This window comes from Saccostrea echinata, unplaced genomic scaffold, assembly GCF_033153115.1.
Source record: "Saccostrea echinata isolate AGI-Se365-2 ecotype Australia unplaced genomic scaffold, CSIRO_AGI_Sech_v1 ptg000076l, whole genome shotgun sequence".
Lineage (NCBI taxonomy): Eukaryota > Metazoa > Mollusca > Bivalvia > Ostreida > Ostreidae > Saccostrea > Saccostrea echinata.
Window position 1 is genome coordinate 1,552,275 of NW_026889825.1, and position 16,754 is coordinate 1,569,028.

Below are 16,754 nucleotides of genomic sequence, written 5' to 3' on the forward strand. Positions count from 1 at the left end.
TACGTCAACATGCAAGATAATGTTAACATGCGACTTATTTATGTCAACATGCGACTTATTTACGTCAACATACAAGATAATTATGTTAACATGCAACTTAATTATGTCTCCATGCGACTAACAAATATTTATGTCAACATGTGAGTTATATTTTAACATGCAAGATGATTATGTTAACTTGCAACTTATTTATGTCAACATGCGACTTATTATGTCAATATGCAACTTATTTATGTCAACATGCGACTTATTAAAACATGCAAGATATTTATAACAACATGCAAGATGATATTTTAAGCCTCGCCCTCTATCATGTTTTCTTACTCTCGCCCAAATATGGCTTATATTTCAAGACAGTAACCATGTATTTTATATATAATCGGTAGAAGATGACAATTAATAATGCTTTAGCCAGTTTACCGAGACATGGGCATTAGGTATTAAAAGTGCCACCTTTTACTGATTTTATTATTATTGTTTTATAAATGCATGAAAGATGAGTGAGAGGAAATTTATCTGTAATTATATGTGTAGGTGAAGTGTATAATTTCATTATTAGGAATTGTTGTACTTTTTATGTTTATATTTTCAGGAGTCGTATGTGTTTTCAAAGCATTGAGAAAAGAATATAATAAAATATTTAGAACCACAGTTTATCAGTTTAAAAAATGGAATTTCCTTATTACATCAAAAGAACCTCTAAACCTTCTTAAAAAACAATTAGAAGACATAGAAACTAAAGTAACACTAAAAATAGCAGGTGTTTCATGTGTCGTGGCTGAGTTTTCCTCGCAGATTCAAGACGAAAACTTTTACCTGTGGGTGGATAAATGTTTTGAAGTTCTAGAATACTGTTTTAGGGACTTAGTTTTGTTAATTTTGAGTGGACCTCGGGAAGAAATTCAACATCTTTCTACAGAGATAGAAAAATCCGGTATGGTTGGGGATGATTCTATATCAGTATTTGAGATGAAAGATGCAACTGGAATTCTCCTCTTGGAAACAGGAGAAAATATATTGGATCTAATTCTGAATATGCAGAAACATATGAAAAACGTCAGTATCTTGAGTCCAGAGTCCAGAGAATACATTGTATTTAATGTGTTTACCATGTCTGATTTACAATTCCGACTGAACAGAGTGTTTAAAGGAACAGAGAAGACAGTGGGAGAATATCCATATATAAAAATACAGACCCTGAAACGTGATACTACCCCACACGCTCGCTGCACGAACGGTACACGCTCGCTACACGGTTTGCACGAAACGCTGCACGGTTTACACGAAACGCTACACGGTTTGCACGAAACGCTACACGGTTTACACGAAACGCTTTGAACGAAAGGCTGCACGGTTTACACGAAAGCCTGCACGAAACGCTTTGTACACGTTTCTCACACGCTTTGTACACGATTCTCGCACGCTTTGGCCTCGATCTGGATTTTCTATTCGGAATCTCTCGGACTTAATTTAAATTATTACGGATAATCAAAGATTAGTTGAGAATTGCAATCATTCTGATTAAGTTAAGATTAAACCTCGCTTCACCAGTACTACATTAACAGATAAAATACTCAATGTTCAGTTGTAATTAATTAATAGTTGTCATTGAGTATGTGACCCGCCCTGTGAAATGCCTATCATCGTCTATGTACAGACTCTAAATTACGCACTAAAAAAAAAATATTTGTAATTCATAATCTTTTACAGCATTCAATGTTTTTACAATTAAAGTTTGATATTAAAAAGTCGTTTTTATTACTGACAAATAAACTCAGTTATTGATTTGAAAAAAAAAATGATTTAATTGCGTATGATTTCTGTAAACGGATTGATTTTCTTTTCCTTTCTTTTTTTAATTATTGATTTATTCATTTTTTTAATTTAGTAAATAAATAATTTCATTTGATTAAATTAGGTTCTGCTTATAATTTGCAAAGGTAATAAGTACATGTACACTGCATCAAACAAGAACATTGTGCGTGAAAGGGTGCGGGGGGGGGGGGGGCGTTAAATTACCGAGATCTTACTTCTGTACCTGGCTGAATATATATCGGGAACTTGTTTCAGTAAGTGTACCATTGGAAAAAAATATATTATAGAAACAAATGCTCGTTCTAAGAAAAAAAAAGATATCCATATTTCCAGCGGGACCCGATACGTGTAACTCACTAAATGCACTTTATTCAGAATGGTACATGTTAATATATCGTTTCATTACAGAGTTGAACTTTAATTTATCATAAAATTCTATATGGTAGAGAAGCCGGGTATAGGTATTGTAATTCTTTAGTTCTCTTTTGAGGCATTGTGTTTATCAAATAAAAACAATATATCCACCACCTTGTAAAATCCTTGATTTCAAACCCCGTCTAGCCAAAAAAAATGTAATGAATAGTCGCGGCTCTTAACAATACATTCAATATACATGTATACATGTCCAATGACCAAAAACTAAAAACTTATGCTCTAGAACTGCGTGATTAATAAAACAACTAATACATAATTATTCAGGATTTATTTCTTTATAATCTTTATTCACGAATACACTGGCAAATTAATTCACTGTTTACAGACAATCGGTTAAATTTAAGAAATAAAATCCATGGGTATTTATTTGTACCCATTAAATACTAATAAAACAATTTAATTCATGAATTATTGTCGGTTGTCATCTTAGGCATGATTGACAAGAGCTAATACATGTAACAGAACACGTTTTCAGTTCCCGGCACGAGGTGCCCGTGATCGCTGTTGTAAATGACCTTGATCACAGTCGTAAGTGTAAAGAAGATTCCAATATATTTTTAAGGGGTGCATCGGACATCTTTAAAAAGAAAATCATTTGTAAAAACGTGTTAACAAAAACTCAAAGTTTGTGTTTTCATTTGAACACCCCCCCCCCCCTCCGGAAATATTTAACCCTATATTTGCCGATGCATGTGAATTATGATTCCTTTATATGACAATTATTAATCAACCAATTTTTTGCATAAAAAGACTATAAATGACTCATCGTTTCAAAATTATTTGTATCACAATCTTGTAATATAAGAAAATTTTGTTCGTTTATAAAGAAAAAAAATTAATTGTTTTCCCCGGACTAGAATTCCTATACTCCACATTTATGGCAACGCACTAAATTTTGTGTTTTATTTTTCACGCCTGCCTTATCTATCTATTATTTTGTATTAATTACCCATATGTTCTTGTAATCTCTTTATACCATTATTGTAAAATGAAGAAGAGATTCTAATAAATGAATGAAAAGGACAAGACCGGATTCCTGATGAATTTTCTTTAAAAAATGTTCAGTATTGCTCCCTTTAAAAAATGTATTGAATCAAATACTTTAACATTGATGTGCATATAGCCTAATTAATTACTTTTAACACATTTTCTTTCCATGTTTATTTAAATAAAAAAAGAAAGAAAATCAAACAAATATGAAATACATTACCGAGTAATTTTATTTTGTTGTCTCCGTATTTTTTTTCCTTCTTAAAATACCACCGGTATGATATATCCGAATAATATTAGTTACAAACAACACAGAATGACATGTTAATCCATCAATAGCCATATTTAAAATAAAATGACTTCCGAATGAACCCTACACGTTTCTCACACGATTCTTGCACGAAAGTCGCACGTTTCTCACACGGTTCTTACACGAAAGTCGCACGTTTCTCACACGGTTCTCGCACGCTCGCTACACGGTTTGCACGAAACGCTTTGGAGCTTACACGAAACGCTGCACGGTTTACACGAAACGCTACACGGTTTGCACGAAACGCTGCACGGTTTACACGAAACGCTACACGGTTTGCACGAAACGAAAAGCGCACGAAAGTTACACGCTTTTTTGGGGTAGTAGCACGTTTCAGGGTCTGTATGTCAAAGTGGAATGATAGTCAAATTGATAGGAAATGAAAATGATTGTGTTGCAGCAAGTAAATACCTGAAAGCTAATTCCTGGATGGCAGGTATCCACTTCGAAACTTGTAAACATTTCGATGGCCTGTTGTTCTTTTTAGGCAGAAAAAATGTTCAAGAATATATTGATAGACAGATTGCTACAATCGATGGTACCTGGGCAGTAATTACATGCACACAACCACAGAGCAATGAACTACTTTTAGTATATGGGGAAACTACACATGATACAAAAATGATAATGAACATTTTCTTAGAATCTATCAAAATAAGAGAGTACTGCGTCATAAATTCAACAGATACGGAGGAAATCGTCCACAAGTGGAAGCTACATGCCGAACATCTGGAGAAGAGTCTTCAAGGCAAACTTCATCTTGATTTACATACAAACACAAAGAGAAATGCTGGCTTCGTAATTTTAACATTTGTTTACACATCTGACCTTGAAGAGGAGGAAAGTTTGAAGATGCTTTTACACGAAGTCGAACTACGAGTACCAGGAAAGGAGTCAATACAAATGAAGCCAAAATATTTTATCTGGCTTAAAAAATGTTATATGATTTTTCTGCAAACAGAGGCCAAGAGAACCAATGTTAGCATAGATTTTGTTAAAGAGAAGAACGAAGTTGCAATTTCAGGTGTTTCTGAAGCCTTGATAGAAATAAGAAAAATAATTCATTCGATCTGTATGGAAGAACAGGAAATATTGCTTCCTTTTACAGCTTTACCTGCTAACGTTACCGATTTCCTGCATGATTGCCAGTGTTGCTTTGAGTATAGTCCATATGAAAAATCAAGATTGTGGATAAAAGGAAATACAGGAATTGTTGTCTACAAAGGCGAGTTTGAACCAAACTGCTTCTATGCTGATGTCCATGTAAAGTCAGTAGAGTCTGGAGAAAGAGGTAATGTATATAAAAGTTTAAGGATTATCAGATTCACATAGGATTATTCGGTTCATTTAATTTGATAAAAATCATATTTTATAGAATAAAGACACAGAATGAGAACATTCATAAAATTCTTTATCATGTCTTTCATAATTTTAAGATAGGACAAATATTTATTAAAAAAGAAAAGTATGCAAGATTTTCTCTAAATATGTTTTTAAATTGTGATTCATATTAAAAGAATATACATTATTTCAGTAGGATGTTAAAAATTTACATATTATAACATGTATAAGTCAAAAGAAAATATGTTGCTTTCTAGTTTTTTTTTCTTCGTTTGCCGTCCCTTTTAAATATTTTTGTATATAACATGTCATTTTAAACCAAATATGGTAGAAACCAACTGACAATCACATATAGGAATACTCCCTACCAAAATTGTAATTTGGTTGTATTGTGGGAGCATGGTTGAATAGATAATATAGTAAAAATATATTATGCCTTTGAAAATTGTCTTTACTCGAGGAATTGTCACACAAACTGTAATGCATGAAGATATTAAACTGTAACTCTCCAAGAAAATTATAAAATTTATTTTACTAGTGGGGGGGGGGGGGGGCTGGCAAAGGTTATTAAAATGCATTTTAACTTTGAAGTTCTTTATTACTGTACAATAAGTAGACAAATTATAAATTGTAAACTGTAAATTTCCTATATACAAATATGTAAACATCAAATCATCACATCAAAGATCGGCCATATGCTGTAAAATTCGTGATTTTGAGGTGAAAATTCGGCTTATGCTTCACTGAAATTACAATCTAGTTGCATCTACGTATATAATATTTTGTGAGTTCTTACGATTTTATATTTTGGCAGATATGGTTATTGAATGGCTTGACGACGAGAAAACTGCATTGCTGAAATCCCCATTGTGCTCTGAAGGAGGGACAAGAGAGAAAAATCAAATTGAAGAAGTTTTGCAATTGTTATTTACCGAAGTTAAAGTGCAGAACAAAAAATATGTAGCTTTTGACTTGCAAAACGTGGTATTTTGGCAAGTGCAAACGTTTGTTAAAAGTATTATTGACTGTGTCCCCAAACCCCCAGAAGGCCTCATAATTTGGATCAGTCACCCTGATGAAAAAGCGTTTCAAACTGCCGTAAACTGCCTTAAGGAAGCAGAACTCACTAAGACTGGGCAAAGTATTACAATTAATCATGTTGCTTTCTTTATGTTGACTTATTTTGAATATGTATATGCTTTCACTTTCAAAGAAATTTATTTCTATCTACGTATAAGTAATTTAAAGTGACTTACAGATGTTACATGAACAGTGTGTACTTTGTATTATGAAATAATTTCAGAAGATAAAATGAACACTGTAAAACATAGTAACTTTAAGCTAATGATATATTCATATTTTCCAGCTATTAAAAGTTCCAAAATTGAGTTAAAAGTCATCCAAGGAAGTATAGCAGAACTACCAGAAAAGGTATTTTATCTTACGACAATCAAGTAAGCTTTTATGATAGAAGATGATCAATTCTCTCTCTTTCTGTCAAAAAAAGAGAGAGAGAGAGAGAACAGAAACTCGATCTACTCTATAGGCACTGAGCTGAAAAATACAAATTAAACTAAAAAAATATTTTTGTTGTTTTGCTGTGTATATTTTTTCAACTTCCAAAAAAAAATTTTCTATGTTGCACTTTAGGGACGATTGATCTCCACCGGAGAAATAGTCAACTACGTGTACTTGTAAACACGATACAATAACGTCGGCTACCCTATGTCCGAGTGGAAAAAAAATTTGCATTGATGAGAAATAGTTTAATTTATGTTTATGTCAAAAAATTGCAAAGCATGGCCACTAACTTATTTTTATTTTGGCCAGAGTAAGTGTTGTCATGTATCTACCTTTTTATTTGTCACAAAGAAGAATGTAACTCATTTGAGTGCTCTTTCCCTGGGAGCCTTTATCAGTTTTCACATTTGAATACTGTGTTCCGTTTAAATCTGAACACGACTCGTAAATAGGCATACGCCATTTTCGATATTACTATCCAAGATATCAGCACCGGGTTATAGTCTTCGCATTCGTTACACCTGACTGCTTTATTGTCACGGGTATCGGTGTGGAATGTTCGTGCTGGTTGTCTTGCATTACTTTTGTTTACATTTTATTGCAGTTACGTATATTTGTGTTTGTTTGTATACTGCACTGACCTGTGCAACTGTTGTAAATCTCTTTGGTATCTTACTCTCCTGCATTAGAAGAAGCACACAGTTATTTTTGTCGCTACCAAGTGCTGTATAGCATACGTCCGTCTACACCGGTGACAATTGATTACACTGAACAGTGACCAAGTGAGCGGCTCTATATATAGGGTCCCTCAGATATAGCGAGAGTCCAATCGAATATGACGGACAGATTCTTTTTACGAAGCGTGTTCAGCTTTAAGTTACGTATATATGTACTTAGTATATAGGGTAAGGTTGAAGTGTTAAAGATAGCATTGAAAATGGACACTGTAGCAGATTCAGGATTTTCAAAAGGAGTGAAATCTGAAAGGAGTAAAGAATATTCTACATAAACATCACGTACTGAAAGGGTGTAGTCTTCTCTTGCATAGTAGTGGTGGGAGATGGGGGTCGAGAACTAAAAAGAAAATGAAGTTCAATGTCAGTAAAGAATAAGACATCAATTTCCATTTAAATTTTTCATCTTTATATCTACATGTAGCATTGCATAGCTCTGCCATTATCGTCACAAGTATTCTAAGAAATGCATTGGTACTTTTAGGTAGATGTGATTGTAAATACAACGTCATTAAGTTTAGATATGACAAGTGGAGCAGTTTCCACATCCATATTAAAAGCTGCAGGCGATGAACTGAAAACAGAGATAGCCCAATTTCCAGCCAACCGCAAAAGAGGTCAAACAATTAGGATCAATTATGGGGATGTTGCCGAGACTTTTGGATATAGATTAAATTGTGAGAGAATCTTTCACGGGGCCCTTTATAAATGGAAGGATGATCAAGAAAAAGCATTCAACGTAAGTTAAACCGTGATATAAGTAATTTTTTTGGTCTTATCTTTGAAAATTATTTCATATTTTACATAAACACAATTCATATTTTTTGCTCTCTAATCACTAAACTGAAACAGATAGATATTACCAACTAAAACTCTCAGAACTTTAGGAGTTATTCATCAGTGTTGATCGACCCTATTGTAAAATGATGAGACAGATGTCCTCTTGATTAAGACCCCTGGGGGTATGTTTATCTATATTGAATGCTTTAAAAAAATCATCTCCTGGACACTTGAGAAACAGTATACGTGATGTTACTATCTAAAAGATATAAACTTTTACAAAAAGTTTTTTTTCTCAGAGTTCAGCTCAATTCTTGATATTGGGTGGGTCAAGTCCATCATTTATCTGAAATAAATTACACAGCTACATTTTAACCTCTGAGCATCTATCAGACAGTTTATAAGAGTTGTGATTATTAACGACGTAATCTCTACCTAAAGTCATAAAATATTTTGTCCAGAATTCTAGGCAAAGTTTGGTGAGGTTCTGATGATATTGAAATAATTGTCAAGGTATATTCACAGAAAGTTAATTAAAAGTTAAATGTCTTGTTGACTGTCTTCTATTTAAAACAGACTCTAAGGGTCAAATTCATGAAAAAATGGACGATGTTGATTTTTTTTTCTTTTGGGGGGGGGGGGTGCTAAAGATAAGAACTTAAGTTATGTTTTCCATTCTTCGACAAGGTTCTTCGAAAATTTGTGAAGAAGTGCATATCTCTGGCAGACGAGAGAAAATTTAAAACTTTGGCATTCCCTGCCATTGGAACCGGGCAGTTAAAGATTCCTGCAGTTCTGGTAGCATCTAGTGTGAAAAGTATAATTGAAGAGTATGCAGCATCAGGCGATCACAAACATGTAGAAAAAATCTTATTTGTTATTCATGAAAAAGATGAAGAAAATTTCAATGTGAGTTTAGTTTTTTAGCAAATAAACTCAGCAATTTTTAACAAATATATTTTTTCCTTCTATATATAGTTTTTGGTCTGATTTAAAAATCCGTTGCTCAAAAAAGCAAGGATAATAATTAAATTTTATTTATTGTTTTGTCACCTATCTACTTGGTTTTTCATATCCAGGTGTTACTTTTCTCTTAATTATATGTACAACTCAAGAGCTACAGTCACACAATAGAGACTTCTAGTCTAATGTGGAGAAACAAAATTCTTATATCATCTAATTGTATCTTTTCTTTTTAGGTGTTTAGAACTATCTTGGAGGAGGAAAATGGTAATTGTAATGCATATATATTTAATGTTTTACTTAGCAAATGACCAACCCCAAAGAGAAAGTAAACTAATCTGAAACAAAACAACACACTCATAAAACAAACAAATAAATAAATAAACAAAAAGACTCCCTAACAAAAAACTACTTTTTCCGGTTATAGTTGTTTAGCTGTGAAGTCTTAAATGAGAGATTCATAGATTATGGACATGCGATATTGATTATATTGAAATTCTTAAAAATATAAGATATATTAAAAAAAAATTATAATGTGGTTACTGATTGGAGGAAGATATGTTTGGAAACAGGCCTTTATTAAAGGTTAGTGGGTTCTATTGCTTAAGCTCAAATCAATTTGTCATTTTATGGATTTAAAAAAAGCTTAAGTTGTAACTTATCTCTAAAAATCTTTCAGCTTTTACAGCAAAATTCTATATCCCAACTCCCTATGTTTTGGAAAAGACCCATATAATTTTGAGGTCATAAATGCAAAGACATTTCTAATTAATTTATTAAAAAAATCTACTGTATGCTTAACACAGTGGAGCTTATTTGAACATCAAAGTCCTTTGGTATTAAAGACTATTTTCGATCTATATTATGTCTTACAGGGAACACAATAGAAACGCCTGAAATTCCAGTGCTTTACAGATTTTCTGTGTATGGCGAGAAACATAATGTTGTCAGTGCAATGAATGTTCTTGAGGGACTGTTTCGAGAATATGTTAAAGAAAAATATGAATTGGTAAGCATATCACAGATTGCTACGCACAGCTGATTTGATATTTACATTTTCAAATCTCCTTATCCGAAATAAACCACAAATTTGGAAATGCTTTATATTTTCATAAAGTGCTTTGCTCAGCATGTGTGACAGAACTGCTTTCTCACTGTGTAGTACATCGGGGATTGCAGACTTGGGTTGCTAATTAATGTATAAAAGTATCTTTTTTATCGAATCAAGGATCAGGTAAAAAAGGAAATATAAGGAATAACCGTCTGGTTTTTGGTTTCATGATGATGATAAATCAGTTTGCTCTCAAACTGATTGATCACATCATAAATCTTAAAAAAATAGACACTTATTCCCTAAAACGATAAATGTACACGATGTAGTCTATGGAGAAAACAAAGCAAATTTCTATGGAGGGATTGTCAAAAATACTCTAGACTAAGTATTAAACTATGTATATATCATTTTTTTTTACAGTTATGAATATTGGGAAAAGTGAAAAATAATTATAAAAATACCTGTGATGATACTATGATTTTCTCTGTACTTTGCAATTTTGTTTAGTCTTACTCCTTGAAAAAATAGTACTTTTGGTATATAGTATGCTGAATGAAGTGATGTCCTCTCGTTAATTGTTTCAGTCGATGTTTTCTCAAGAGGAAGAAAAGAAAGATGCACATCAGCAGGAAAGTGTTCAAGTTCAACCTATTGTACAAACAAGTAGGTAAAAAGTGATATAATAGCACCTTACTAGAAATTGATTGAACAATATTTGAGAACTTTTTATACTGAGGCGATTTTTTTTTTCAGTTTGGCTAATACCCATTAAGGAATTCAGTCTAGAAGCGTTATTTTTAGTCTCCAAATTAAACCTTATTATGAAGCATTTATTCATTTTTTTCCAGATATATTAGTTTTTTTAGCTACTGAGTAATTCTTTTCTTAGTTTATAGTGTTATAAATATCAGTCCAATGCAAAATCGAATTTTTACGAAAAAGCTTTATAAGTAGCTTTGGATATATACAGTCCCTGAAACGTTCTACTTTCCCACTTGAACGGTGAGCGAACGCTGAACGAACGCAGAGCGAACGGTGAGTGAACGATGTGTGAACGCTGAACGCAACTTGGTGAACGACGTGTGAACGGTGAACGGTGAGCGAACGCAGAACGCGAACGGAGCGCAAACGCGAACGCAAAGTGAACTGTGAACGAACGGTGAACGCAAGATGAACGATATATTCGGAATGCCTCTGATCTTTTCCTTGCATTGAAACTATTATATTGTATTATAATGTCAGGTGCCAAAAAAAAAAATAATAATAATAAATAAGTAAACAAATTAATGAATGAATAAACAAGTCAATAAAATAAATTCTCCAAAATTGTCCTAAGAAAGACGATGCATGCACATTAAGTTTTTAATCACACGATTTTTATCGCATTAAAACATTGCAATTGTTGCCGAACGCTGAAGTATAAAAGATATTGTTTTTAGTTGGAAAATAAAAATGTTTATTCTTATTTGATAACAAATCAGAAAAAAACTTATGATTTATAGAATGAATTAAAGCGGTTGTAACTTATATTTATATACATATCTCCGTGTCAAGGCGATTTCGTGTAAAGTAATGAAAAAAAATAATTACAATTATACGCTCGTATTTTAGATTTTTAATACAATAATGTATTATGTGTCATTTTTATTTTTCATTATGATTTATTGAGCAGACGTCTACATGTATCTCTAGATGGCGGTGATTATACTCGGACAAGATGATACAAAGATACATATTCATATTATTTGTTATAAATTCAATTTTCAGAACATGATATTTAAGTAATATGGTGTTATAGTTTTTATTAAACAGACAAATGAGAGAGAGAGAGTACTATTCAGTTTTAGCCCCCCCCCCCTTTTCAGGCTTCACCAAATGCTTGTACCTATATCAAACAAAAACTCTGAATTTTTTTTCTAAATATATCAGACAGTGAAAGTAACTTTTTTATTTATCAACAAATCATATCCATTTGTTTGACAGTCATACTCGTTTTTATTTTCCTGCTTCAAGTTCACACGAAGTCCACGTGCTTGCCCTGTCCTGTCAATCAAAGTCATTCGACACTGTGCAGGTGTGAAAGTTTCGTCACATCGAAGACGAAGTGCGAGTATTTCCAACAAGTTATAACATTTATTTTTATCATTTCTAGATTTGATTCCAACATTTGAATAATAAATTAGTAAATTACATTGGGCATTAACACTTGAATGTGAAACATACTCTCTGCCAATTTCAAATACCACAGCCGACACGTGTACATTTTGATCTACTATTGTTTTGTGACTTTTTACGATGCATGTTTGTTTTGAGACTGAATTTTTTGTTCTAAAAAAGACCGTAGCTTTTTTTTTAAATGTTAATTAAAATATTCTGGAAATACGGTACTGACTAAGTCACCGATTTAGGGGGAAAGGGGGGGGTGGTATTAATCATATCGAATGGCAAACATATAAAGTTACGGTGAAGAAAAAATTTTTTCTCTATAACTATAGACTTTACATATTACAGTAGAAAAATTCTGTAGTGCATTACATTTTAAATAAATATTTCCTTTAACCACACTATCATTTTAATTGGTTCTATAGATAATAAATTAACAGGATATCTGCAGTACTATGTATAACTCTCAGAACTAATTCTATTATATTTTCTGTAGTAATTGAAGAAAAAAAAAAAGTAATAGAAATAAATATTTTCGAAATTTTGCTGCGTAATTATTTGACTTGAATAATTATATCTCCATTAACGATTTGTCGTCTTTAACAAAACAACAAAATGTTGCACTGCTTAAAGTATTTGCACATTGCCCTTAGTTAAATTTAATATTTCAGCATCGTTCTACATAGGTACAGAATGTGCTTGTAACAACATTTATTTTCCAGAGTAATTTAATAAATATCCTAACAGCTAAGTTAGAATAATAAAAATATATATCGTAGATATTTTTCCTCATGAAATAATGATTCTTCAAACACGATATGTTAGTTAATAAATTAAAAAAAACCCTGTAACTCCTTAACTACAAAAAGATAAGTCCTTTCACTTCAGAGTTCCGAATGACAATGAAAACTGAACGATAGGTGAACGCTGAACGCAAGGTGAACGCAAAGTGAACGGAACGAAGAGCGAACGCTGAACGCTTTGTGAACGGTGAACGCGAGCGCACGGTGAACTGTGAACGCAAAACTGTGAACGGAGAGCGAACGGTGAACGCACGGTGAACGAACGGTGAACGCACGCTGAACGAACGGTGAACGAACGGAAAAATGGGAAAGTAGAACGTTTCAGGGACTGTACATGTATCTTAAATTTGCTATCAATGGCGACACAAAATTCCTTGGAAAACCAGCTTTTTTAATTTTTCAGATTATGAGGTTCAATATATGAAGCTGTTCAAAAAAGCCAATAAATATTTGAACGTTATTTGTTTAATTGTTGCACAGTATAATCTTGCTTGTCATCAATCAGTTAAAGTGAAATAAATATTTTAAGTTTTCTTTCACGGATGATATAAAATTCTTAAATGCTTACCATAATGTTTATCGCAGAAGAAAGAAAACTATTTTTTATAATTCTTTTCTTTAAGATGAAAATGCCATTTCTCAGCCACCTTCTACGGTTTCCTCCACCGAAGAGTAAGTTTAACGTTTATTTATTTCTCTGAAAAATAATTGAAATCTTTCTTTTCTTGAAGAAATTAATAAGTGTTATTTATTAAACATATTTGTAGTCCGTTACAAACGATATGTAGTACTAGTATAATATCAAGACTCTAGGTTAGGTTCACGTATCATATTTATTTCCTATGTAAAACAAAGAAAGAATTTTACTGTTTATGATCAAAGACTTTAGGATAGCAATGCAGCATGTAACACATATATTAATTATTATGCATATCATTGTTTCAAATTGTAAACACCAGAATTAAATTTACAATATCATATTTTTTTCATCCAAATTGTGCCCGACATTTTGTTTCTGGTGGAAGTTAAATGTTACAATTTTTTATTTCTTTTCCTCTTTGATTTTGTAACTGTGTTTCTAATTGCAGAAATAAATTTGCCTTCTCATACGAGGACCAACTTTGTCTTCTACTGCAAAGTAAAGAGAAAATGATTTTAACGGAGGGAAATCTTGGACCAGTTTTAAAAGATGCGAATTGTGAAAACATAATATGTCCATTCTTAGAGGAAGAATGTGCATTGATTAAATTCAAATCAGCAAATGGTAAATGCTACTTTAGATAGCTATTATATTGCAAATTTTAATTCGTTACGAGTTGTTATATTCTTTGATACTATCGTTTACTAGGAATGAATAAAGACTTACTTTCTTTTCTTACTCGACAGTTGCAGATAAATTCTTTAGAAGCTTTGTAAATGAAAAATACACTTTGCAGAAACTACCTATCCAGGTAAAAAATACGAGTATCTATCTCTATTATCTACTGAATATCTATCTCTCTCCTAGAAATTTGTTATTCTGAAAATTGAAATTAAAATTTAAATGAATCATGATCATTAGTAACGAATTTACAGTAATCCTCGAAACCTCTTTTATATTTGCCACTTATAAAATATTCAAAGAAAATCATATTTTATTAATTTTATATACATGCTACAAGAGAGACATTTTTAGAGAGATAAAAATAATGAAAGTAAAAATAAGTATCACAAAGAAAATATAATGAGAAATCCCTATGTCTAAAATCCACGAAAATATTAGAGAAATCTAAATGTCTGAAATATAGATTAATGATGAATTCATAACTATTTTAGCTCACCTGAGCCGAAGGCTCAAGTGAGCTTTTCTGATCACATCAGGTAGTGTAGACTCAGGTTTGTTGAAATTATGACCCCCAGGGGTAGGGTGGGGCCACAATGGACGATCAAAGTTTTACATAAGAATATGTAGGAAAAAATCTTTAAAAATCTTCTTCTCAAGAACAGCAAATCCATGATTGGTCATATTGATATGGAAGCATCCTTAGGCAGTGTAGATTCAAGTTTGTTAAAATCATTACCCCTGGGGTAGTGTGGGGTCACAATGGGTGATCAAACTTTTACATAGGAATATTTAGGAAAAAATCTTTAAAAATCTTCTTCTCAAGAACAGCAAAGCCATGATTGCTCATATTGATATGGAAGCATCCTCAGGTAGTTTAGATTCAAGTTTGTTCAAATGACCCCCGGGGTTGGGTCATAATGGGTGATCAAACTTTTACATAGGAATATATAGGAAAAAATCCTTAAAAAAATTTGTTCTCAATAATGGCAAAGCCATGTTTGCTCATATTTATATGGAGCATCCTAAGGTAGTGTAGATTCAAGTTTGTTGAAATGATGACCCCCGGGGGTAGGGTGGGGTCACAATTGGTGATCAAACTTTTACATAGGAATATATAGGAAAAAAACTTGAAAAATCTTATTCTAAAGAACAGCAAACCTTTGTTAAGTCATATTGATATGGAATCATCCTCAGATAGTGTAGATTCAACTTTGTTCGAATCATGACCCCCCAGGGTTAGGGTGGGGCCACAATGGGGGATCAAAGTTTTACATAGGAATATATAGGAATTTTTTTTTCAAGAACAGAAAAGCCATGTTTAGTCATATTGGAAGCATCCTCAGGTAGAGTAAATTCAAGTTTGTTCAAATGATGATTCATCCTCTGGGGGGAGTTTAAAAGGGGGTTGGAGGGGCCACAATGGGGGATCAAATTTTGAACAAGGGAATATATAGGAAAAAAATCTTCTGCTCAAGAACAGCAGAGCCATTTGTTATATTGATATTGAAGCATCCTCAGGTAGCTTAAAATTCAAGCCCCCCCCCCCCCCTTTAAACTTTTCAATACTGAACTGATTTGTTCTTTTTCCTAGCTAATGGGCTCAGGTGAGCGATGTGGCCCATGGGCCTCTTGTATGCCTAGGAACTGAAATACTAGTATTGAAATTCTAAAATTGCAGGCAGTAACAAACATAAAAGCAAAGCTAAGTTCTAAAGTAATAAGCATACTAAAAAGGAAAGGAGTTACATCAGAGGATTTTAAGAGGAAGACTGGAGCTTATCTTGGCACTGATACATGGACAGTAGGGGGAAGCTTGCTAATGGTACAGAATGGAGAGAGATTTATTAAAGAGTTGGTAGTGAAAGAGTATGAAGCACCAAATTTCTCTATACAAAATGTGAATCCCTGCAAATAGTCTGGATTCCACACTAGACACAGATTTATCAAGGAAGTATTCAATAAAATGTAGCATACATAAAGAAAAAGCACTAAGAGATCAGGCTCCGGGGCCATAAAACTGAGACGAGCTCACTTTTGATCTCAGTCTCACTTTTCCACTATATATTCCTTCTATGAAAGTGAGACAAAGATCAAAAGTTAGCTCGTCTCAGTTTTATGGCCTCGAAGCCTGTTTTAAGGGAAAAAACTGCCTTTTTCCAATGTGAATATTGTTGAAGATATAGCACACCAAATGGTGATAAATGGAACACACAGAAATGTAAATCCCTTTGAAAAAGCCCTCTCAGAATTACAATTTGAAGAACTTTTAGAAATTTTCTTGGTGGAATTTCATGACTTTGAGAAAAATAAATCAGAGAATATTTCAGTTTCATTTGATAAAAAAAGAAAAACTATAATAATACTTTCGAGATCTCTTGAATTGCTACAACGTTCCGTTGAGGAGTTTCGAAGATTTCAACATGATTCTTTGGCTTTAACTGAGGGAGAATTCAATTCGATCATCTTTTTTGAGAAGTCATTGTTTAAAGATTTTCCAACGATTGATGGGAAAATAATGGTT

At 32.7% G+C, this 16,754-nt stretch overlaps 1 protein-coding gene across 1 annotated transcript; it reads left to right on the forward strand.

The window, feature by feature from the left end:
* Positions 1–767: 767 nt before the first annotated feature.
* LOC133176543 (uncharacterized) lies at positions 768–16,293 on the forward strand. The gene is made up of 14 exons (XM_061311659.1): positions 768–774; positions 842–1,204; positions 3,888–4,841; positions 5,706–6,032; positions 6,258–6,322; positions 7,631–7,885; positions 8,614–8,835; positions 9,126–9,156; positions 9,765–9,898; positions 10,528–10,606; positions 13,533–13,581; positions 13,998–14,173; positions 14,296–14,360; positions 15,912–16,293. Exons 1-14 carry the CDS (start codon positions 768–770, stop codon positions 16,146–16,148), a joined length of 2,964 nt encoding a protein of 987 aa, XP_061167643.1. The 3' UTR covers positions 16,149–16,293.
* The last annotated feature ends 461 nt before the right edge of the window (positions 16,294–16,754 follow it).

Excerpts from the sequence above, each read along its gene's own strand:
- LOC133176543 (XM_061311659.1), top strand. Across the intron at positions 9,157-9,764 it reads TATCTTGGAGGAGGAAAATG|GGAACACAATAGAAACGCCT; the intron begins GTAATTGTAATG and ends TATGTCTTACAG. Across the intron at positions 14,361-15,911 it reads TGCAGAAACTACCTATCCAG|GCAGTAACAAACATAAAAGC; the intron begins GTAAAAAATACG and ends CTAAAATTGCAG.